Source organism: Pyxicephalus adspersus, chromosome 8, assembly GCF_032062135.1.
Source record: "Pyxicephalus adspersus chromosome 8, UCB_Pads_2.0, whole genome shotgun sequence".
NCBI classification, from domain to species: Eukaryota; Metazoa; Chordata; class Amphibia; order Anura; family Pyxicephalidae; genus Pyxicephalus; species Pyxicephalus adspersus.
Window position 1 is genome coordinate 69,447,998 of NC_092865.1, and position 23,512 is coordinate 69,471,509.

Below are 23,512 nucleotides of genomic sequence, written 5' to 3' on the forward strand. Positions count from 1 at the left end.
CCATTTTACAACTGCTGATAGTCATACAGAATAAGCTATCATAATGTATGTTAAAGTGCTTAGAGTAGCAGAAAAGCAACAAGGTGAAACCATAAACCTGGAAAAAATGGTAAAACCATGATACCAGATGAGTCAAATTGTTGAACCAGGGATTAACTAAATGGAGATCAGGACTGATTATATTCCCTGTTGTAAAAAACGGAACCTCTAATCATGAAAAGAATTTCCTTCCTTTGGGTAAATGTGGAATCAGGGTACCACTGATGAAGGTTTTTTAATATATTTACTTCCATTGATTGAAATTCTATGAACAGCTGTCTTTTTTAACCTAATACTGTAGTTTATTTACACCTTTTATAGCTGTTTTAATCCCTGATAGATGGATTTCTCTTCCTGTCCTTGTGACATTGGTCTTCTTGACAGGAAATAATGAGAAATCTCTCCAACAGAACAAAGATTGCTAAATTATCACTGTGTTCCTCCACTGAATCGTCTATGGTTTCCTACTTCCCACTTGTTCTTTGTGTTCCTCCTGTTGAATTCTCGGTTGTTTCTTGCTACATTTTACCTGTACCGTTCTCCCTCTGTTGCCTATCCTTTGGGTGTTTCACTTTAATTTTATTAACTGCCTTTCTTGAGCTTTTCGCATAAAAAATATACACCTATTGATTATCTATACTTAATAAAAGGGGACCAGTGTCCTCACCCTGATTGGCTATTGTAGTGTTTAGCATGTTGTCTCAAGGTTTGCCTTTGAATATTCTTATACCTATTTTCTTCAACTATAACTCTTGGGCAGGTGTTTTCAGTCTGTGTTCTCAGTCTGCTACTGATCTTCTACCAATTTTTTAACAATTAAAAATGCCCAAAAATCATTATCAGGTTCTAAATAGTTTGTAATAGTTGACCATAAATTAATATTTTTATTTTGATCAGAAAAAAAAACAACAAACAGTTAACTTCCCTAAAAACAATCTGCTGCCTACCCATAATGCACTGTGGGAAATATCGTATAATCATGCATTAATTGATTATCCTTCTCTCCTTGGCCAACAACAGAACACCTTGTATAAAGGAGAGAAGGCTCAAACAAATGACAGTGGTGTATCATAGTGGTGCAGCTCTCATAGTTGGGACAAAGGAGTTATAGAGGAGATGTATTTATCACCAAGCACTAAAGTGTGGATTTTTCCACTCATGCATAGCAGTAGGGACATTGGTGGTAACTTTTATTTTGAAAAATGTCTTCTTATTTCTTTTCTCTTTTGTTTTCTTTGTACTTTGTTGTACTTTAAATCACAGTGAAAAGGTAAGATATTACATAAAATGTTCTAAACACATTGTTGGCTTTCTGTATTTCAGGGAGACTCTGGCAGTCCACTTGTTTGTAAAGAACCAGAAGGTCGTTGGTTTGTAGCGGGGATAGTAAGTTGGGGAGCTGGTTGTGCAATACCCAAATATTATGGGGTATATTCTAGAGTTACTAGAGTTGTTGGATGGATTAACAATGTCACAGCCCATTAACAAAAAAACTCACAACAACAACCATTTACATCAACCTGGAATTTACTATAATTTCTCTAAAAGGAAATGAAAAATCAAAGCAACTGAAGATCATCAAAGAGGAGAAACTATTAGTCTTCTGATTTTACTTTTTTAAATAAACCTTTTGATCATCAAAATATCTCCGTGTCAATGAAAATACTAGAATAATGAACCATTTGTTATAAATTAGTTCAGGAATGATACAATTATGTATATTTAAAAAAAAAGGCATAGCAGAAAAATTATCTCCAGGCAAATATTTTACTACTAATATATTGTCTATGTTAGCATTTTATTACAAAAAAGATGTTCAAATAAAGGCTTTTACTGAATAGTGTGCTCTAAGTCCCCAGCTTCATTAGTGGACGGGGCAAACTGATTGGCTACTCTTGGTTACATACTGCAGATCATTTTGGTTCTGTGCCCTGCATTATTATATAGGATGACAAAGATAGAATAAGCCTACTATTACTTACCATGTTTAATGGATGATGTTGTACAGAAATTCAGCCTGCTTTAAATCTATGTTTTCAATGTTGTTAAATTAGTAGAAGTTTACACAATGGGCCTGATTTATGAAAGCTCTCCAAAGCTGGAGAAAATACACTTTCAGAAGTGAAGCTGGGTGATCTAGAAAAAATGGAATAGATTTTTTTTTAAATCTGCTAGCAAACATTTTAAATCCTGGACAAGATCTATTCCAGGTTTGCTGGATCACCCCGCTTCACTGATGAAAGTGTATTCTCTCCAGCCTTGGAGAGCTTTCATAAATCAAGGCCAATAACTCTAATGTAGTGTTAAGTTTTAACAATACTTTGCAACGAATAACAATATAAAGTCATAATCTGGAACCAAAAACAGGAACCAGTCACAGAGTCTATTTTCCAAAAGCAATGAAACCAAAAGTCATATTTTTATCATTCCCATGAAAATCCTTCAGCGATTTACAAAAGACAGTTTTAGCACATCATCTGATTTAAAGTGGAACTAAACCTCAAAATAAAAAAAAAATGCAGACAAGCTATACTGGGAACAAAAGGCAATGTCTCTTTTGCAGTAAAATAAATTTACCTACCTGTTTGAAATTATTAAATTTAGGTCACCTCCTTCACTAGCTCTGACATCTTCCCCAGGTCCTCTTCTGGGTTCAGAATCTTCAACCATGTTTCTTGGCCAGGCCCGGACATGGGAGTTCATTCATTCCCAGCAGCCAGGTATGCCTGAACTGTACACTCTGCAATAAACAAACTACTTGCTCACATTTTTTTTTATTTTCAGGCTTAGTTCCTCTTTAAAATGTCTAGACAGGCAACGCATGTTTTAATGGGAATATTTCCTATTTTGTCCCAGAGACACAACATAATATCTACTTTTAAACAGAGGTCTCTGTTAGCAGTTTTTCCCAAACTTCCTGTTTTGGTGGTTGCCATTACTTGTGGCAATGGTCAAGCTTTAGCTTTAGATACACCTTAAAGGCTTAATAAAGATATCCATAACCATCAGTTAGAATTCATTTTTCAATAAATTATTACTACTAATTAAAATCGGATTGGTTTGCTATGGGTAAGAAACTTTGCTTTAATAAAAGGGCCAGAATAAGACAGCGTAATAGAACTGTACATTATTGAAGATGGGTGTTGTAAAAAAAAAAAAATGAATAATCTGAAATGTAGATCTTTTTTTATATGCATTACATTTAGCTCAATAAAGAAATAAATTACAGATAAAATCTCTGCATCTGAGTCCCTGGGTCTGTACATCTGCCTCTTTGGAGGCTAACATATCTTTATTTGAACGCCATTTACAGTATTTAACAATATTAAAAAAGTAACAGGAAGAGTTGGAACACACAAAGATAAGTGGGAACACAACAAGCATATTTTAAAAAATGTACTTGTGCTTTCAAAATATATGTGAGGGTATGGGAGGGAGCCGAGCAGCACAGCTCCATTGCTGTATATCTATAACATGTAATCTAAGGCACTGTTGCCTCTAACTGCTAATCTTATGAGACGTTTTAAATCAGATTTAGTAATGTCACTCCTGTTCTGTATTCTCCTTGCCGGAGACTCTGACATGAGGAAGCAAAGCCCTGCCTTTGTCTGGAAGCTGTCTCTATATAGAGTGCAGATCAAGGCATGGTATATCAGGAGAAAAGGTAAAAGGAAACATAACTTTTTTTAAGACCCTGTCAACATCCCAGCCCCAGCCAGCAAAACCTTGTGCAATCTGCAAAGACTGTTATTTCAAATCACACAAGGCTACTCTGACTGCTGCCAGAACTCTGGCTGTGATCAGGGCCAGGGAGGAAGAGCAGTTAAACAGCCTTGAAATGCAGAATGTTTAACGCTTCCAGGTATGTCAAATATTTGATACTCTTGCCAGAAGCTGTATTTCCTCCTAATTTCTTTTAAGGGCTACAGTGATATTTGAAATGGGAAGAAAATATAGTATACAGTAGAGATGATCATAATGTTTTGTACCCTTCAGAACTTAGTCAAACTTGACCATGACCCAATATATCATATATACAAAGAACAGCCAGGTTTCCCTAAGGATAACCAAATTTAGGGGACTTTTTAGGTTGAACATATACAAATAAATTCATATTAGGATATAAAAATCAAATTATAGCTTTATTTGAAAAACCACACAATAAAATATGAAGTACATTAAAAACAAGAACTAATTCTAAGTAAAGCAGTCAAAGTTCTACTTGCAGAAAACTCTTTAGGTAGGTATGAGGTATTCCAAGAATTCTACACGTTTTGCAGAAACTAGGTCCGCTTCCTCAGGAAGAGGAGATCTACAATTCCACTAATAATCAATTTTTAGTACAGTTTCCAGAATATATTTTTTGTATCCATACATTCTTTTATAGCATTGTTGTATCCATACATTGTTTTATAACATGATTTTAAGTTCCAACAGAACAACACAACAATTAGTAACCAGGTGGCCATTAGAACTTAGTATTGATGTAAGGTAATTTATTTATTGTTGCGTTGTTATGTTGGACAATTATTATTAAAGTATCAATTAATAACTTTTTTACATTCCTTTAAATCATATGCTTAATTAGGAAGTTGCAATGATTTAACAGATCATAGATTCAGATCATAACCTTCCCCCACAAGTTCGGGAACTCTTTTGTTTCAGCCAGACAGTATATAAAGGTGAAAAAGGAAAATTCATATAAGTAATGTTGAAAAGTTATATTAACTTAAGACCTATTATTCACATACTCTGAACAAACACATTTATATCATAAGTCTTGTACACACATCAGATGACTCCCGCCTGATACAAACGTTTGGGCTAGTCTTGGATGGGAATCTGACATGTGTACAGAGGCTGCCCGACGTCCTGACGAATCCATGAATGAAAGACAATAAATGGCTTCAACAGAAAAGAAAGGAGGAGAGCCCAGCGCAGTGCACCTCTCCTGTTCTCCCCCCTCTCCATAGAACAGTACAGCGCTGTGTGTACAGTTTGTTTTTTTCATCTCTCAGTCTTTTGTTGCAGGAAACGATCACAAAAGATTGTTTCCAACGACAATAATTGAGTGTGTGTAGGCAGCCTTGATTGCATTAACGCAAATCTGATTTACAATTGACATTGATTGTAATGGTATAGAGTGGGCGGTCACAAAAACATAGCAATGAAAGATTTTTTAATTGCATTAAAAGCATGTAAAATAGTTCAAGAGATCAACAATCTATCACATTAAAACAGTACTCTTTTAAATGATACTCAATTTCTTCTTTAACATTGGAGCCCCCATGTTAAAGAAGAAATGTATGGGACATGTTCTAGGAAATGATATTGTGCCAGATCTGGTACCACTGATCAGGAGGACTTTAGAAAGAACAAGGAAGAGACAATAGGCTTCCAAGGACCTAGCTGAGAAAGATGGCAGCCATTAGGGATGAGATGTGCAGCAGAAGAGCTACAGGTGAGAAGAGTACAGTGCGAGATTCACAAAGTTACTGGGGCCTTTTTAGATGGAGTGGTGACAATCTTCCTTTGAAGAATGCTTACAAACACTGTTATTCACACACATTTTGATTAGTGCATAGATTTTATTAAAAAGATCTCATTTATGTATGGTAAGAAATGATTAGGCAGTTAGGACAAAGCATGTTTACTTGATGTGTTATTTGAAAAGGAAAGCATTGAAGAGCAATGATCATTGATGATAATGTCTGTAAAAGAAAGGGAGATGAAAATGAAGATCAGAAATTATATTTCACCAAGATAGAATTATATTACTGAGTAAAATAAAGATGATAGCAGAAAAAACTGGAAAAGAAAAGAAAAGTGGCGCTGTTATCGCTAGCAACTGATAAGATGTCTAGTTTTAATTTTAACTGGTCTAAAGCATTGGGTTTACAAGGTTTAGTAACCAAACTGAAGAAATGCATTATATTTATATATAAAAAAAGAAGATTATACACCAACTTAGATTCTATCAAGCAATGGGGGAAACAGAAACTTACAGGAGTTAATGCCTTCCATCTCTTTCTCTCTCATGGAGGACAATACAGTCTGGATTTAACACAATCTCCTCTTCTTGCTCAGGTTCACAGCTCTGTATATAGCAAAATACAAGTATTATAAATTAAGCTTAACCTTTTCAAATAGTTTTAAAAAGTCAAAATTTTACGCCTTTAAAATTTTTAGTCATAATCTTATTAGGGTTCCACCTTCAGTAGCCATTCTCATTCAGGGGTAAGTGGAACCCTGGGTTCCTCCAGAAGTTGCCAGGGGTTCCTTAAACTGTGGATGACAGATCTCCCATTTCCTGATGCCTGCATAGTTTTTAAGCCAGCAGCATGCACCAGAAATTGTCAAAGCTGTTGTTAAAGGTAGCATTTAGACTGCCACTGTAAGGGGAGCATTCTTCCAACTAATGCAAGGGGCTTTTTCTCACTGAAACTCAATGTATTGATTTTAGCAATGGTTACCCTGAGACCTAGAAATTTTTTTTGTGGTTCCTTTGGGATTAAAAGGTTGAGAAAGGCTAATCTACAGAATAATAAAGTGCCTTAAAATAGTATATACATGCCGAGTATAAGTTCAACCACTAAGGAGATAAACATATCCCTGATAAAAAAGAAAACCCTATGGAAACAGTTGATCCAGAGGAAGGCAAAAAAAACCCTGGTATAATTTGCTTTAATAGGGGAAAAAAATTCCTTCCTGATTCAATGAGAAAATCAGATGTTCCCTGGATCAACAGTCTCCGGTATCTTTACTTTAAATCTTTAATCCCCAGTTATATTCTGTGCTTCTAGAAAGCATTTTCTAAAAGCAATCTATAGTAGTTGCTGAAACTACTTCCTGAGGGAGCCGATTCCACATTTTCACAGACCTTACAGTGAACAATCCCTTCCTTATCCGGAGCTTAAACTTCTTTTCCTCCAGACCTAAGAGCGCCCTCTTGTGCTTTGTGATCATCTCAAAGTGAATAATTGGGAAGAGAGTTCTCTATACGGACCATTTATATATTTATACAGGGTGATCATATCCCCCCTTATACGTCTCTCAAGGGAGAATAGATTCAGTTCAGCTAAACCCTCCTCATAGCTGAGCTCCTCCATTCCTTTTATTAGTTTAGTTGTCCTTCATTTCTGACTCCCCCAAATGTATTCCCCCTAGACAGTATGAAGCATGCATGTTGTTAGCCCCCAAGTGCATAACTTTACATTTATCTATATTAAATGTCATTTGCCACTTGGCTGCCCAATCACACAGTACATCCAGGTCTGCTTGTAGATTATAGACATCCTGTATGGACTTAATTCCATTACATAGTTTGGTGTAATCTGCAAACAGAGAAATGGTACTTTTAATCCCAAACTCTATATCATTTATAAAGATGCTAAACAGTAAATGTCCCAACACTGAACCCTGGGGTACACCACTAATAACCTTAGACCATTCAGAGTATGAATCATTAATTACAACTCTCTGGATGCAGTCTTTAAGCCAGTTCTCTATCTATTTACAGATTGACCGTTCTAAACCTATTGATCCTAACCTGCATATTAACTGTCTGTGGGGTACGGTGTCAAATGCTTTAACAAAGTCCAAGTACACTATATCAACTGCTATTCCACTGTCTACCTGTTTACTTACTTCTTCATAAAAAGAGAGTAAATTTGTTTGACAACTTCGGTCTTTCATGAAGCCATGCTGACTATCATTTATAATATTATTTTCCAGCAGAAACTATGTGGTTCTTTATCAAACTCTCTAGGACCTTTCCAACTATGGACATTAAACTAACCGGTCTGTAGTCACCTGGTAATGGCTTTGCTCCCTTTTTGAAGATAGGAACCACATTGGCCCTACACTAATCCATCGGTACCTTGCCAGTGAGTAAAGAGTCTCTAAAAAATTTATCTTTGAAATAACTGAGCTCAGCTCTTTGAGGACACATGGATGTAATCCATCAGGTCCTGGTGCTTTGTCAACCTTAATTTTGCACAAACTGTTTCTCAATCATATCAATTTTGAGCCATTGTGACTCATTTAAGGCACATTTCCTATATTTACTTTCCAGTTAGTATGTGGAGATCTAAGGTCCTTTTGTCATGTTTTCCACACCTGAACTCAAAAGTAAAACTTTTTTTTATCTTTTCGAAGAACATCTTGATATTTTAATTGTTTCTAGCAGTGTACTACATGGTTTGTAATTGTGCCTAGACACTCCTGTCCCTTTAGCCTATTATTTGTATACCCTCAGAGTGAGATGCAAGGTGCATTTGCCTCTGACTGTTCATCTCAGGAGATTTGGAGACTTTACATATAACAAAAACAACAGGGGCTACCACCACTGCTGCATTCAAACACAAATAAATAAAAGATAGACACAACTTGAAATGGGATTTACTGGATATCTTTATTAGGTATACACTTTTCAGGACCAGGCTTAAAGTGTTTTGCACTATGGGTTTTTAAAGGATATCATAAAGCGTGACAGCATGACCTATACCGGGTGTGGAGGAATCTGTTTGCTGGATCATGTATGCCTAATAAAGTCTCCAGGTAAATGTTACTTAAAATTATGACTTAATTATTAGTATGTTTGTATCAAGAGATTTGGAGGATAGCTTCCAGAGAACAGTTCCTGTTTGAAAGCTGGTCTGATATGGAGCTGAATAAACGAAAGTACATCAGCTGAATGTACTAAGGCGCTCCATGGGCTTCAATGTCTGCAGTATAGGCATTTTCCAGTGCTTTATCTCTTTCCAGTGGAACTACAGTTTTAATTTTACAAATGCTCAATCAGGCAGACCATTATTGCAGAAATGGACAGGCAATGGCCCCTCTGCAATAATTTGTCTTGCCTGCCTGATCACTCAGGGTTTCTGGTGGCATAGTTGAGCTGAGCATGCCCAGTCTAAGTTTTAGTTGCCAGAATTCCTGGCATTCCCAACTTCCTCTGTGTGTTCTGGGGATGAATGAACTCCTTCCCACCTGCACAGAAGTTATGTTATCTGGGCCAATCAAGATGGCTAAAGATAGCAAGAAGGAAGCAAAAAAAGAAGATGGCAGCAACCTCCAAGAGAATGGGTAAGTAATGTAGGGTTTAAATCCACTTTTAACCAAACACAGAAAAAAAGAATCACACCTTTATTCCTGCAGGTCCATCGATCCGTTGGAAGGTTTCTTCATTTCGGTCCTGCGTCTGTCTTCTGGTCGGTGCAGAGGAAGTGCCAGGTGCTGACATCTTCTCTCTTCTTCCTGCGTCACCCGATCTCGCACTACGCAGGCGCAAGATTGGGTGATGTAGATGGGGATAAAAGATTGTCGATCTCACTGCACATTCGTAAGATTGGCAATTTTTTTTATATTAATGAATGGGCTCCTTCTGCGCATGCACAGGATAAAGGCATGTGCAGAAGGCGCAGCCGGAACCTTCTAGGGTGCATGAGGTAGGAATCCCAGGAGGCTTTTCGCTCCTATTCTAAATAAAGTTTTACTTGAAATCAAAAGTTGTCTACCCTTTTATGTAAAGTGCAGAAAAGTACTTGTTTTGCTACATTATGCTTTTATCCCTTATTTGAACACGCAGCTTTTTGTGGATTGAATGGTGCCACTCCTGCTCAGTGCCTTCCACTGAACTTTTCAACTACCCTCATTGTTTGATTTTTACATCATAAAAGATAAACCTCTGAAGTCTATGATAAAACTGAGTGGTTAAATAGACTATTTGAGATAAAAAGTGTTTTATGGACACAGATGATAGGAGATCAATCAATAGATCAACAATGCTTCAAATCATATATTTACTAGACCAAAATGAAGACAAAAACAGTTCAGTTTTAGGTTTCACATATGCTTCTTTAAGAGTAATCTTCTATCAAAGCATTTTCAATTCATTCAGTTTTGGTGGGTGCAGCCTATATAATGGCAGGTTCATATGAATTCATTAAAACAACTTTTGTTGAAAATTACTGCCAAGTCTAGAACAATATGTAAGAATCTATAAGAATGTAGAACAATATATAAGACAGTATGCATCGGTAGCAATCAAATGATGAATAAACCTTAATTTGTGTATTCTTTGTACAATAATTATATTTCTTTATTTATAATATTACAAGCAGTAGATTTAATAGCTATGGTATGTTTAGGATACAATATAAAATGTCTTGTACCTGTGCTGTGCTACAAGCTCCAGATCCGCATGTTTTTATCTTACTCTGTAACTCCCTGGAGACCACACAAAGGAACTCCGGCTGCCCCTCACTGCTGTAATTATATGGAGAGCCCACATTCACCAACTGCAGACACAGTACAAACAAATAAGCAAAAAGAAGCAGTAAACCAAATATATGTGTATTCATCATTACTAAAAAAGAGTGGTTGGGACAAGCAAGACTTTTTGACAACATTGTCACTATAAGCAAGTACAGTTCTATAGGGATAACGGAAAAAGAAAAATATGCTGTTTTTTATATTGACTAGTATTAGTGATGCCATAGAGGCTTACTGTGAACGTGAAAACAATACCCAGACCCCCGATTATCATTAAAATAAATGAGAATGGATGAAAAAAACTCTATGTTCACAGGTGTTTACCAGTGTCTCATGTTGGTCTCCTGCACAATTTGGCCCTCAGGAACCACATGTCAAATTGGCCAACTGCCTAAACATTGCCTTAGGCTATGCATACACATTAGACTTTTGTCATTGGAAAGGATCTTCGACAAAAGATGCATGAATGAGTGCTGTACATACAGTGTCATTCTGCTCTATGGAAAGGGGAGGGGGAAACCAATGGAGCAGCACCCCGCTGCAAACTCTCTGCTTTACTTGTAATGCAGTCGTTTGTCAATAATTGATCTGCCAGGACGAGAATCATCTGACGTGTGTACGTAGCCTTAGTCTAAAGCCGAATACACATCTGCAATTATTGTCGTTGGAAAGGATCTTTCCGAAACCTTTCCAACAACAAAAGACTGCACGATGCATGAATGAGCTCTGTACATACAGCACTGTTCTGCACTATGCAGAGGGGAGGGGGAGAACAAGGAAGCGGCACCCTGCTGTGCTCTCTCCCTTCTCTTGCATTACGTTTGTTTGTTGTGGATCCGCCAGGACGGTCGTTCGGATGATGGGCACGGTACACACGCCCGATACTCCCCCGATATCGGCCCGAAGACGAATATTGGGTGAGAACCATTGGATGTGTGTACCTTGCTTAACATTTCATGTTTATTTTTAATTCCATGTGCATTATTGCAATACATGTTGCTGTGACATTTATTTTTAAAGGTGCTCCAAAGCAGTAAGTCAACACAACCTAAAGTAACACACTACTTTGCATGGTAAAGTGTTGCATTGGAAAATATGGCTCATGTCCATTTTTTAGCTGCCTGTTCATATTGAACGTATTGCCCAGCTCTGCTCTGTTTATTATAGCAACATACAAGTACAACAAAATGTGAATAGGCCCTCAGTAATAATCTTTACCTGTTCAAATTTCCAACTGTCAGACATTGTAGAGACCATCTGTGCCAACTCTGCTTCTTGACATTGCAGCACTCGATAAACATGCTTCTGCTGGGACTGAATAAAATATGATTGGTTTGTAGTTATTTAAAGTAGGTTAAAGGAAAATATGGGCAAAGTCAAAATAACATATATTGAACTCTGTTCCTAACAATAACACAGAGTCCCCCTGTAAGATTTGTATTACCTATTGACCCTGCCAGTAGAGTATTTGTCTACTGTTGGTGCTAGTTTTACTAAAATACATTCAGAATAGTTTAGGATTTGGATAGGATAGTCTCAAATGGACATAGATTCAAATAGACTTTGTGACAACACTCAACTCCGGATAATACTTTTTGGGTAAATAGAAGCAACATTTTTCTCTTCAAAGTTTAAAGTATATAAAGAAAAGATGACAATTGAAAGCACATTAAGCAGTGTTTTATGTATTTTCAAAAGTAGTTGTCAAAACTCATGTAATGTCATCAAGCTGCCAACATCCCTATTTTTAATAGTAAAAACATAACAGTATTTATATTCTTTACATACAGTACTATAAATACTATACAGTATTTATATTCTTTACAGTAAGATATTCTTTACATCGATTAAAAAGGTTTGTGTTACCTCACATAGAAGCTTAACGGTATGTATACTAACAGACTTGAGATAAGATCCAGTGATTAATGTGCTGATAAAACCTGAATAGATATGTTTGTGATGATACTGTAACAAGTTTTGACAATCCGCCGCGTTTCTCAGAAATAATCTGCTTCCTCAGGGATTTACATGCAGATCATCAACAATGTACACGCACAACCAATAATCAATAAAAAGGGTGCGACTTAGCCTGGCGTAGAGCAAAGTAACAAGAGGTGGAGGAAAACCCTGTAGCAGAAGAAAGGGAAGCTCAATTCAAAAGAAGACAAGCAGTATTTCTCCCAAGGAATTTTCCATGAAGGAATTTATATATAATATGATGTTTTATAATATTAGATGCATTTTCAAACCCAGCAAAGATGATAGCAAGGACAGAAAAATGATGAATGTGCAGATAAGAGTTTTTTTTCAGACAAAAATGTTGTCTTGACTGCCTTAAAAGTCCCACCTACTGTTATGTTTGTAAGTGTTGTAAGTAATCCAACACTTTGGAACTGTCACAAAAAAACCTTCGAACCTAACATATGAATTTATATTGATTTTAATGGATGCTGCATCAAGCAAAAATGCTATGAATAAAACAAGAATTTTAAAACTGGAAGACAGCTTTACCTTAGGAAAGGTAGGTTATGACTCAAACTATTAGTTAAAAAAACATATTGTTTTTTCAATGAGTGAAGATCTGAGAAACCATACTTTCTTTGCAGTACACAATAAATGTGCATATATATCATGATTTTATATAGCACCAATATATTCTACCGCATTTTGAATTCTACTCTGTAGCTAATGCTCTGTTAGTTTACAATCTAATATCAACAGCAACATATGAACACTTCTCAGGACCAATTTGTAGGTCAAATAAATTGAAAGTGTGTCATAAGAATGTAATCCAGACAAATATACAAAGTCCATGTATATACCCCTCTAAGAACTGAACCCATTACTTTAGCGCTGCAACGCAGCAATGGTACCAGCTGGCCTACTCATTTTTATATATACAGCATAATATGATTCAGTAATCTGCCTGGTATCACAGATAATCTGCTTGCTTTACTACTCTGTATATTCCATCTCAGGGAGTCAATATCACAATTAAGCCATAAACGTTTCTGCCTACATTTGTGTTATTATTAGGCCTTCATGCCAGACCTGACTATATAATGTTAAAAATAGGATGATCAAAGAAATGATGTGTTATCTCTGCACTCTATTATTGCTTCATGGAAAAAAAGGAAAAAGACCAAACTATAAGTAAAGAAATTATACGATATAACACTATGGGGTGTATTTATAAAGCAGTGAATCTAAAATTCATAGAAATATTACTTGTTGGAGAATCTTCCAGGTCCATGTATTTCAGACCCTATTATAATGCTGAAAAGAAATACTCATCTATTAACGGTGGTTGCAACTTTACAAGACTAACTGCTGTCATTACTAGCCTTTCAATGCTAACCCAGACTTATATTACTTTAATACAACCATCCACTAAATCATTAAAGAACAACTGCAAGCAAAACAATTTTTTTGTTAATTTTGAAAATGAGGAGAAATATTAAGGCCTCTGTTTCAAATTGATGAGCTCTAAAACAGGGACACAAAACCATTTTTAATAAACATCTAATGCAGAGTTGTCCAAAATATTTAGATCCCCAGATTGCTATTTGCCAACATCTGAAGGGCCAAAAATGTCATGTACAGAGTGCAGGGGTCAGAAAAATGTCACATATAGAGCACAGGGGTCAGAAAAATGTCACGTACAGAGTGCAGGGGTCAGAAAAATGTCACATATAGAGTGCAGGGGTCAGAAAAATATCACATACAGAGTGCAGGGGTCAGGAAAATGTCACGTACAGAGTGTAGGGTGTCACGCTTGGGGAGACAGGGCCGCTAGGGGCCACTACGGCTTGCACAAAAGTGGTGTGAGCCCTGGGAAGGGCCAAGGTGCAGACTCTAAGCAGTAACCAGGTCTTCTCCAGAGCCTGTAGTGGTGAGGATGTTGCACTACTGGTTACTGCCAGGTTGCAGTCCTTGGGCACAGCAGGGTGGGCAGGAAGATACACGGTTCCAAATCACAAGGCAGAAGAATTTCAAGGAAGGCCAAGGTCAGGTCAGGCAACAAGCGAGGTCAGGTCACAAGCCAGGGGTCAAATACCAGTGACACAGGGGCCACTGCAAACATAGGAGACACTGGTGACACATGAATATCCACAGACAGACTGGAACAGCACAATGGAATAGGCTGGAAACAACAGACTGGGCAACAAGGGGTTTCCAGCTGGACAGAGGAAACACTGGATTAAGCAACAGGTGTACAGGAAATAGCTCAGAAGACCTAGGGGGCTCGGCACCAGTGGAGACACGTTGCACAAAAGCTGAGTGCTGTGTCTGAGCTAGCTAAATAGCCAGGGAAAGTAAAGAGGCTATTTCCTGATTGGCCGGCTAAGCTATTAAGGCTTGCTAGCGTAGGCTCGCTCCGAGTCGGAACTGTCCGTATGAGCAGAAGAAAGGTGTCTGCACTTTAATGAGGAAGAGTTTGGTGTGACATAGGGGACAGGAAAATGCCATGAACAGAGTGTAGGGTTCCAGAATGTATAACAGAGTGTGCAGGGGTCAGGAATGTGTAACTTACAGGTGTAGAGTGCAAGGGTCAGGTGTATGTAATGGTGAGTAGAGTTATGCAAATTACATTAACATTTCATGCAAATTTCCCTAACTTTATTAATAATATTATTATTACACAGTATTTATATAGCACCATCATATTACGCAGTGCTGTACAAAGTCCATAGTCATGTCACTAACTGTCCCTCAAAGGAGCTCACAATCTAATGTCCCTACTATAGTCATATGTCATTAATGTAGTCTAGGGTCATTTTTTTAGGGGGAAGCCAATTAATCTAACTGCATGATTTTGGATGTGGGAGGAAACCAGAGTACCCGGAGCAAACCCACACAGACACGGGGAGAACCTGCAAACTCCATGCAGATAGTCTCCTGGCTGGGATTCGAACCCAGGACCTAGCGCCGCAAAGGCCGAAGTGCTAACCCCTGAGCCACCCTGCTGCCCACTAACTTAAAACTGAGCCAGGAAATTAAATACTATTCTTGCATATTACAAGCTATATTCTCTTGTGCAGGTTTGGCTGTTCTATAAGGTAGAACAAGACAAGGCTGCCATGTAAAAGCTATGTCTTAGTGCAAGTTTGCCTTAACTGTCTAAGATATGACTATTGGCCACTTCAAAACAACAGACAACTGGCTACCCTAGACCAGGGGACAGCCATAAAAACACAATGTTTCCAAAAACAAAGAAGCATGAGAATCATGCAGCCACATTATATATATACCTTCCGCATGGCATAATTGGTGTAAATATCATAATTCCAGAAGCCATAAACGTTTCTGCCTACATTTGTGTTATTATCACGCCTTCATGCCAGACCTGACTATATAATGTTAAAAATAGGATGATCAAAGAAATGATGTGTTATCTCTGCACTCTATTATTGCTTCATGGAAAAAAAGGAAAAAGACCAAACTAATAAGTAAATAAATAATACGATAAAACACTATAGGGTGTATTTATAAAGCAGTGAATCTAACATTCATAGAAACATTACTTGTTGGAGAATCTTCTAGGTCCATGTATTTCAGACCTCATTATAATGCTGAAAAGAATTACTCATCTATAAATGGTGTAAAAATGGCCTATAAATGGTGTGTTGTAACTTTACAAAACTAACTGCTGTCATTACTAGCTTTTCAATGCTAACCCAGACTTTTAATACAACCATCCACTAAATCATTGGTGGGGTTAAAGAATAACTGCAAGCAAAACAATTATTTTGTTAATTTTGCAAATGAGGAGAAATATTAGGGCCTCTTTTTTAAATAGATGAGCTTTAAAACAGGGACACAAAACCATTTTTAATAAACATCTAATGCAGAATTGTCCAAAATATTTAGATCCCCAGATTGCTATTTGCCAACATCTGAAGGGGCAAAAATGTCACGTACAGAGTGCGGAGGTCAGAAAAATGTAACCTACAGAGTGCAGGGGTCAGGATAATGTCACATATAGAATGCAGGGGTCAGGAAAATGTCAAGTACAGAGTGCAGGGGTTTGAAAAATGTCACATACAGAGTGCAGGGGTCAGGAAAATGTCAAGTACAGAGTGTAGGGTGTCACGCTTGGGGGGACAGGGCCACTAGGGGGCACTACGGCTTGCACAAAATTGGTATGAGCCCTGAGAAGAGCCAAGGTGCAGAATCCAAGCAGTAACCAGGTCTTCTCCAGACCCTGTAGTGGTGAGGATGTTGCACTACTGGTTACCGCCAGGTTGCAGTCCCTGGGCACAGAAGGGTGGGCAGGAAGATACACGGCTCCAAATCACAAGGGAGAAGAATTTCAAGGAAGGCCAAGGTCAGGGCAGGCAGCAAGCGAGGTCAGGTCACAAGCCAGGGGTCAAATACCAGTGAAGACAGGGGCCACTGCAAACACAGGAGACACTGGTGACACATGAATATCCACAGACAGACTGGAACAGCACAAGGGAATAGGCTGGAAACGACAGACTGGACAACCAAGGGTTTCCAGCTGGATGAAGGAAACAATGGATTAAGCAACAGGTGTACAGGAAATAGCTCAGAAGAACTAGGGGGCTCGGCACCAGTGGAGACACGTTGCACAAAAGCTGAGTGCTGAGGCTATTTCCTGATTGGCCGGCTAAGCTAATGAGGCTTGCTAGCGTAGGCTCGCTCCGAGTCGGAACTGTCCGCATGAGCAGAAGAAAGGCGTCTGCACTGTAATGAGGAAGAGTTAAGTGTGACATAGGAATCATGCAATGAACAGAGTGTAGGGTTCCAGAATGTGTAACAGAGTGTGCAGGGGTCGGGAATGTGTAACTTACAGGTGTAGAGTGCAAGGGTCAGGTGTATGTAATGGTGAGTAAAGTTATCCAAATTACATTTACATTTCATGCAATTTTCCCTAATTTAAAACTGGGCCAGGGAATTAAATACTATTCTTGCATATATATGCTATATTCTCTTGTGCAGGTTTGGCTGTTCTATAAGGTAGACAAAGACAAGGCTGCCATGTAAAAGCTATGTCTTATTATCTAAGATAAGACTATTGGCCACTTCAAAACAACAGACAACTGGCTACCCTAACCAGGGGGGACAGCTATATAAACACCATGTTTCCAAAAACAAAGAAGCATGAGAATCATGCAGCCACATTATATATATACCTTCCGCATGGCATAATTGGTGTAAATATCATAATTCCAGAAAACTGTATTAAAATATATAAATAAAAGGAGAATGAGATACCAAGGGAAATCTTATTTCAAGGTAATATGTGGTTGCCAAGCCTATGTTTACTATTCAAGAGGAGGAAAGAAGAGAGAGACTGCTTTTTAGGCAACAAATCGACTAATGCTTTACTTGTGAACTTGTTATATTATTCTCAACTAGACATACTGTTAGGTAGGCAAATATGTGAATCATAAACAGTGCATTGATCCAATGTTAAATATCACATTAGATCATGGTATAATCAGTGAAAATGTTCCCGTTTTTCTGACACGTTTTGCTCAATAGCTTCCTCAGGGGACTCAGAGACTCAAATTGGTAGTAGGTGGTTGCTGATCATGTTAGTGATAGAGAGGAGATGGATGTTGATCCCAGTGGTTAGATATAGGAATTGAATGTAGTTAGGCATAATCCACAATTGTAATGGTTTATGTTATAACTTAACTGAAAGGTAGTTAGAACTTCCCAGTTAGTATATTGGAAGTCTCTGCTTACTGGATTGTAAATCCTTGGAAAAGAGGAAAGTTTTTAAGGTTGATTGTTGAATCATTGTATATATAGCTGACTAAGAGGAAAAAAAGACTCCAAATACTCACTTAGAAATATGGCAGAAGCAATTTTTATATTGGTACATGGTAGGTGTATTGGAAGACAAAAGGACAGGATCTGCTGTTGGAAACTGTTGCTATTGATGCCACCAAATCTTTCCACTAAAGGGTGGAGGAACAAAGCAATCATCCTAATAAGCCAGTACTGCTACAAGGTCTATGTATTGTCAAGAATTGGGCTGGCACTTTGTCCCCATTGCTGAATGATGCCACCTACACAGGTTGTCCCTTCTTGGTACCCTGGCCCTTCTCCTAGAAGCATTTACACAGGCTTAGCCACAGTACACACCTCCATTGAGCCACGAAAGCACCAGTTATTCACATTGAGGATGGAAGAAGGTGTAAGTTGCCCAGAGCACAAAGTTGTGTTTCAAGTCAATGATTAAAGACATTTATCCAACCATGACAGATGTTGTCACAACTTATAGCTATCTATACCACCATAAAGGCATACAGACGTGGCAGTTTACAAGAGAAGGCTTGTAAAGTTGTAAAGGAGAGCTTTTCTCTTTTACTATATATTTTTTGTACATTAATAATTGCCCTGTATTAGCAGAGGGGGTGGGGGGTTCTGAAAAAGCATTAACATGTTTAGAAATGACCTGGCTTATGGATGTACTACTACTCTAGTAAACAGACAAACACATGATTTAGCTGCTGCCACCCTGCCTTCCTCTTGACCCGTGCAGAAAGAAGTAAATGTGAGCCATCAGCATTTCTATCACAAGTATGCTGAGAGTATGATAGCTGCAGAGGGAAAGGATCTGGGTATGTGCATTATCAGCTGAAGAAACTGATACAGTAAAAGGGTTGAAGGACAACTATAGTTAGTACAATTATTTTTATTAGCTTGACATGTTATTTTTACCTTATTGGCTTCAATTTCGTCCATTTTTTCATGAATTAATTTGACCAATGAAGCAATGTTGTAAAACTCAGCTTCTTCTAATACTCCTGGTGGGTAAAACATATAGACATGTTCAAGGCAACTGTTACTTTTAGGTTTAATATGTAAACTGTTTTCCTGTCTGAGAACATTTTAGAACATTGTCTAAAGTATGTAGTTGGAGGTTACCATGCTTAGTCAAGTCTGGTCTTATACCTCGAAGGTTTGAAGGATTCATCACAGACATTCTGGCTGAATATTTGATTATTACTACACAATATTTATATAGCGCTGACATATTACACAGTGCTGTACAAAGCCCATAGTCATGTCACTAACTGTCCCTTAAAGGGGCTCACAATCTAATGTCCCTACCTCAGTCATATGTCCTTAATAAAGGTCAGTTTTCAGGGGTAAGCCAATTAACCTATTTGCATGTTTTTGGGATGTGGGAGGAAACCAGAGTACCCAGAGGAAGCCCACACAAACACAGGGAGATCCAGCAAACTCCATGCACATAGTTTCCCGGCCAAGATTCAAACCTGGGACACAATGCCGCAAAGGCCAGAGTGCTAACGACTGAGCCACTGTGCTGTATATAATATTATATCTGCCTAATGGTCCTTGGAAAGCATGAGGGCCCTGTGCAATTTGCCAGTTTGGCCAAACACCAGTCCTTGCTGCTGCTCCGTTACCTTTCTTTTTAGCTGGTAGGTCCCTTACGGATGTTAAATGCCATGCGGTTAATGCCACTGCTGCCGGACACCTCTCACTATGCACCCTGCACCAATTGTTAGAATCAACTGCATCATTTTATGAGGTTGAGCATTTTTATGAGGTTCACTGCACTGTAAAAGATCAAAGGCAATATGCAGTCCTAAAGAAGTGACTGGTAATGGGTTTAACTGCAGCCTACTGCAGTTGCAATGGGTCTCCATTCAAGTCAATGGAAGTGGTTGGTCAAAAGCTACATGATGCAACCAGGAACCATACAGCAAACCAATGCATTGTGAATGCAACTGCATACACAAAACAGTTCTCAACTGCTGTCATGCGGTTGAATGGGAGCAGTTGAGAGAGCAATTGAGAATACGTTATACAACTGTGGTTTGCTGCACATGTAAAATAATCCCCAAGAACTACAGCAAATGGCATTTTACCTTATTCTGGCAGCACATAGTTGAGTTGACCTTTTTCCTATCACTGTTCCAATCTACAATATTCTTGTGCAGTGTGCTGTTGATCAGTTACTGTTGAAGTGTTGCTCTGTGTATATGAGCAGCAGTTTGACTCTCTTATGTACTGCCAGTTTAAATTTTAAAATTACCAGAATAACAGATGTGCAGCCTTGAGGGGCAATTAGGTAAAGGGCTTTTATTTATTTTGTATATAGTGTACAGTGATTTTATTATCTAAAATATGTGTTGTCATATATTATTTTAAAATTGACTGTGAACCAAAGAAACAAGACTTACTATTTAAAGGAGCTACCCCCTCCCTAAAATGCTGGACAAAAGTGCACAAAAAAATCAAAACCTGTACGGGAGGGGATTGATAATTTACTTACCATACCCCAGGATTCTGTCTTTGCTGCCTAGGTGAGGGTGGCACCATCCTCCTCCCACACATATTTTGGGCTACTCTGCAACTCAAGAAGATGATGCCACCCCCTGCACTATGGAAATTAAACATTCTACATGCTTTTTCCCCCACAGGTTTTTTTCTTGAGCTTTTTTGCAACATTTGGGAAAATCAGGAGGGGAGTCACACATGAAAAATGGACCCTGCCCTTCACTAAAAGCAAGTTGGCAAGGGTGAGCTTTGCCATAATTGTTAGGTATACGCCACGTACTTGTTTATTATGGCACCCTAAAGCGATAATAGTTTCAGGAGCCTGTCAACCCAAAGCCATTTTTGCTGCCACTACAGACTTCTGTCTATTGCCATTATTTTTGGCTATTGGATGACCACTGATAATGTAACTCCTGTTAGTGTGCAGACGTTACATTGGCCCCAGGATCTGGTTCTATACTGCAAATCCTATGAACCATACAGTATAGGCAAAAAACAAAAGGCCATCATGAGCCAGGGAAATGTCTCTTCTGCCAAAACCTCTACCCCTTGGTGACTTTATCTATTTCTTAGGGTTTGTTTCTACTTTACCTTTTGTTAGCTTTTCAGATATTAGCTTAGTAGATTCTCCGTCTGCTTGTTGCCTCTGTTTAATATCAGTTGGAGGAAAGATTTTGATGACAAAGGTCAAAGAGAGTGTTTCCCTCCATTCGAAGACACACTACCAAACGTTAGCAAAGACCAGCACTATTTTTATTTTGGGGAAGCTTTATTTCAAGTACATTTGTCTCAGCAGTTTAAACTAATTTCACACAGGTTATTGCATAAAAATCCAGTAATGAAGTGGGGCAGTCCCATGGGCTTTGTAAACTGATGGTATACAGCAGTCCAATTAATCCCTCAAGTGCTGTTTTCAGAAGTGTTTTTGTTGCCTTCAGCATCTCTGATTAGTCTCTGACCTCTATTTTTAATTATGTTACATAAAAGAGCTGGAAAGTCCAATCAGAGAGGGCAACATATAGGTAAGGATTAATGAATAGACATTTATTATTCCAGTTAATGAACAAAGTATTAAATAATTAATGATTCTCTGCTAATTACTGAAATTATGAACGGCTGAAACGCAACATGTTCAGACTGGTGCTGGATGCAGAAGAATGTAATACAAGGCAGTGCCAGGATCTAATATCCTGTATCCTATCTAATAGACATTTGCTTTTTTTTAGTAACAATCCCAAACTTTAGGCAAAGTTTAGTGATTTTGTTTAGATATACCTTAACAGCATGATTCCACTTTCACTAAGAAAAACAATCTTCTATGGTCTGTCCTATATACACGAAGGATTTTAGCCACCTTTACAGTAGCATTCTCCTTGCCATTTATATTGGAACTCATGTATGTGAATTCTCTATACTTTCTACTTCGAGCGGAACAAAAGGTAAATATTAAATAATCTGGAGCAGCCAGATTATTATTAAGAAGGAATAGTGATCACCCTTCTGCTATAAAAACAAACCTACCTATCTGTTTCTAATATTTTTTTTTTATATACTGAGATAAGCATGATCAGTGTATGAGGCTGGCATGTCTGGTTGCCAGGAATGAATGAACTTCAAGATGCATGCACAGAAGTTACGTCATTCCAGCCTGGCCAATCAATATGACCAAGGATCCCAAACCTGAAATAGGACCAGAGAATGTGCTGGTGCCGGAAATGGAGAGAGGAGAGGTGAATTTAGTTGAAAAATTGAAAACAAGGGGGTAATTTTTTTTTTTTTCAATTGTAGATGAGACATGGACTTGATCAAGAACCTGCATACTCACAATTGTTTTTTTTTTTTTTAGGTTTAGTTCCACTTTAAGTGCTGTGTTGGAGGCTCCAGTGCCGTAATAATTTTTTCCTATGACAGGTTTGGAGGTTAGTTTGAGTATAAGTTTAAAGAACATGTTAACACTTTTTTTTTTTTTTTTGATCATTTCGAATAGATGTAAGATTCAGGTTTGCCACTACCATACGTTTTTAGTGAATCCAAAATGCAAACTTTAATCAAGGCACTTTGTAGATTCAGTGCCTGAGAACTACCTGAGGCACTACCTATAATTCAGCACATCCAATATTAGGGTGATCCCACAGCCACCCTATTGTCAGTGTGTGTGTTGGAGTTATTAGGTTGAGATAACAATTCTGTATAGAATGAGATGTTTTTTTTAGTATTGATTTGGCCATTGGTACATGTACCACATAGCAAAACCCAGCTTCCGTTGACAATAATTTAACTTGCCTATTGGCCCTACAATTGGCTATTGTGAATTACAACAGCAGTGATTCAGAAAATGTCTTCTCTTTTAGCATAATGCACCCAAACAAGGAAGCCACAATTTAATTTTTTGCTAGTTTTAAAAGAACACAGGGGACTGCAAATATAGAACACTGAAACTACAGAGTGTACTATCAAGTTTTTAACAAAAGTAAAGTTATGCACTAAAGGAAATAAATAGTTGGTCAAGCAAAGTACCAGTCATTCTGACTCCAGGACATTACAGCTTTGGAACTTCTTAGCAGCTTAGGGGTTAGAGAATGGTAGGTTTCATTTGAGATTTTTCATGCAGGCCCCTTAACAAACATGTGCATAGTAGGAGAAAAATTACCTTCAATCGAAACGTTCTTGTCTATGACCAGTTTGCCGTAGCGTAAATACCGTAGGATGGCACCAAAGTAAGACGGGTCCCTGTCAATAAGAAAGGCTCCTGTGTCATCCTAAAGTATAAAAGAGAAATGCATAGTATGACCCAAAGATTTACCGAGAGACAAGTGGTGTGATTATTAAATTAGGAAGATAAACGTGGAATGAAAAAACGGTAGCAAATACATTTATCTACATACAGAAAGGAATAGACAGATTGCAGAAG

At 38.0% G+C, this 23,512-nt stretch overlaps 2 protein-coding genes across 5 annotated transcripts in view; one reads left to right on the forward strand and one right to left on the reverse strand.

The window, feature by feature from the left end:
- Positions 1–1,671, forward strand: part of TMPRSS6 (transmembrane serine protease 6) — a 55,346-nt gene extending 53,675 nt beyond the window's left edge. For all 3 annotated transcript variants that reach the window (XM_072421065.1, XM_072421066.1, XM_072421068.1), the window contains one exon: positions 1,363–1,671. In XM_072421065.1, coding sequence (XP_072277166.1) covers positions 1,363–1,524 — 162 coding nt within the window. In that variant the 3' untranslated portion in view covers positions 1,525–1,671. The remainder of the gene's footprint in view (positions 1–1,362) is intronic.
- Positions 1–23,512, reverse strand: part of KCTD17 (potassium channel tetramerization domain containing 17) — a 41,623-nt gene that overhangs the window by 14,783 nt on the left and 3,328 nt on the right. The window contains exons 2-7 of one of the 2 annotated variants that reach the window (XM_072421070.1): positions 23,252–23,360; positions 19,012–19,097; positions 11,533–11,628; positions 10,215–10,340; positions 6,045–6,136; positions 4,163–5,750 (exon numbers count right to left, since the gene is read on the reverse strand). In XM_072421070.1, the coding sequence (XP_072277171.1) occupies positions 6,050–6,136; positions 10,215–10,340; positions 11,533–11,628; positions 19,012–19,097; positions 23,252–23,360 (504 nt within the window). In that variant the 3' untranslated portion in view covers positions 4,163–5,750; positions 6,045–6,049. Of the gene's footprint in view, positions 1–4,162; positions 5,751–6,044; positions 6,137–10,214; positions 10,341–11,532; positions 11,629–19,011; positions 19,098–23,251; positions 23,361–23,512 lie in introns of those variants that run through there. The other variant, XM_072421071.1, reaches the window with a different exon arrangement.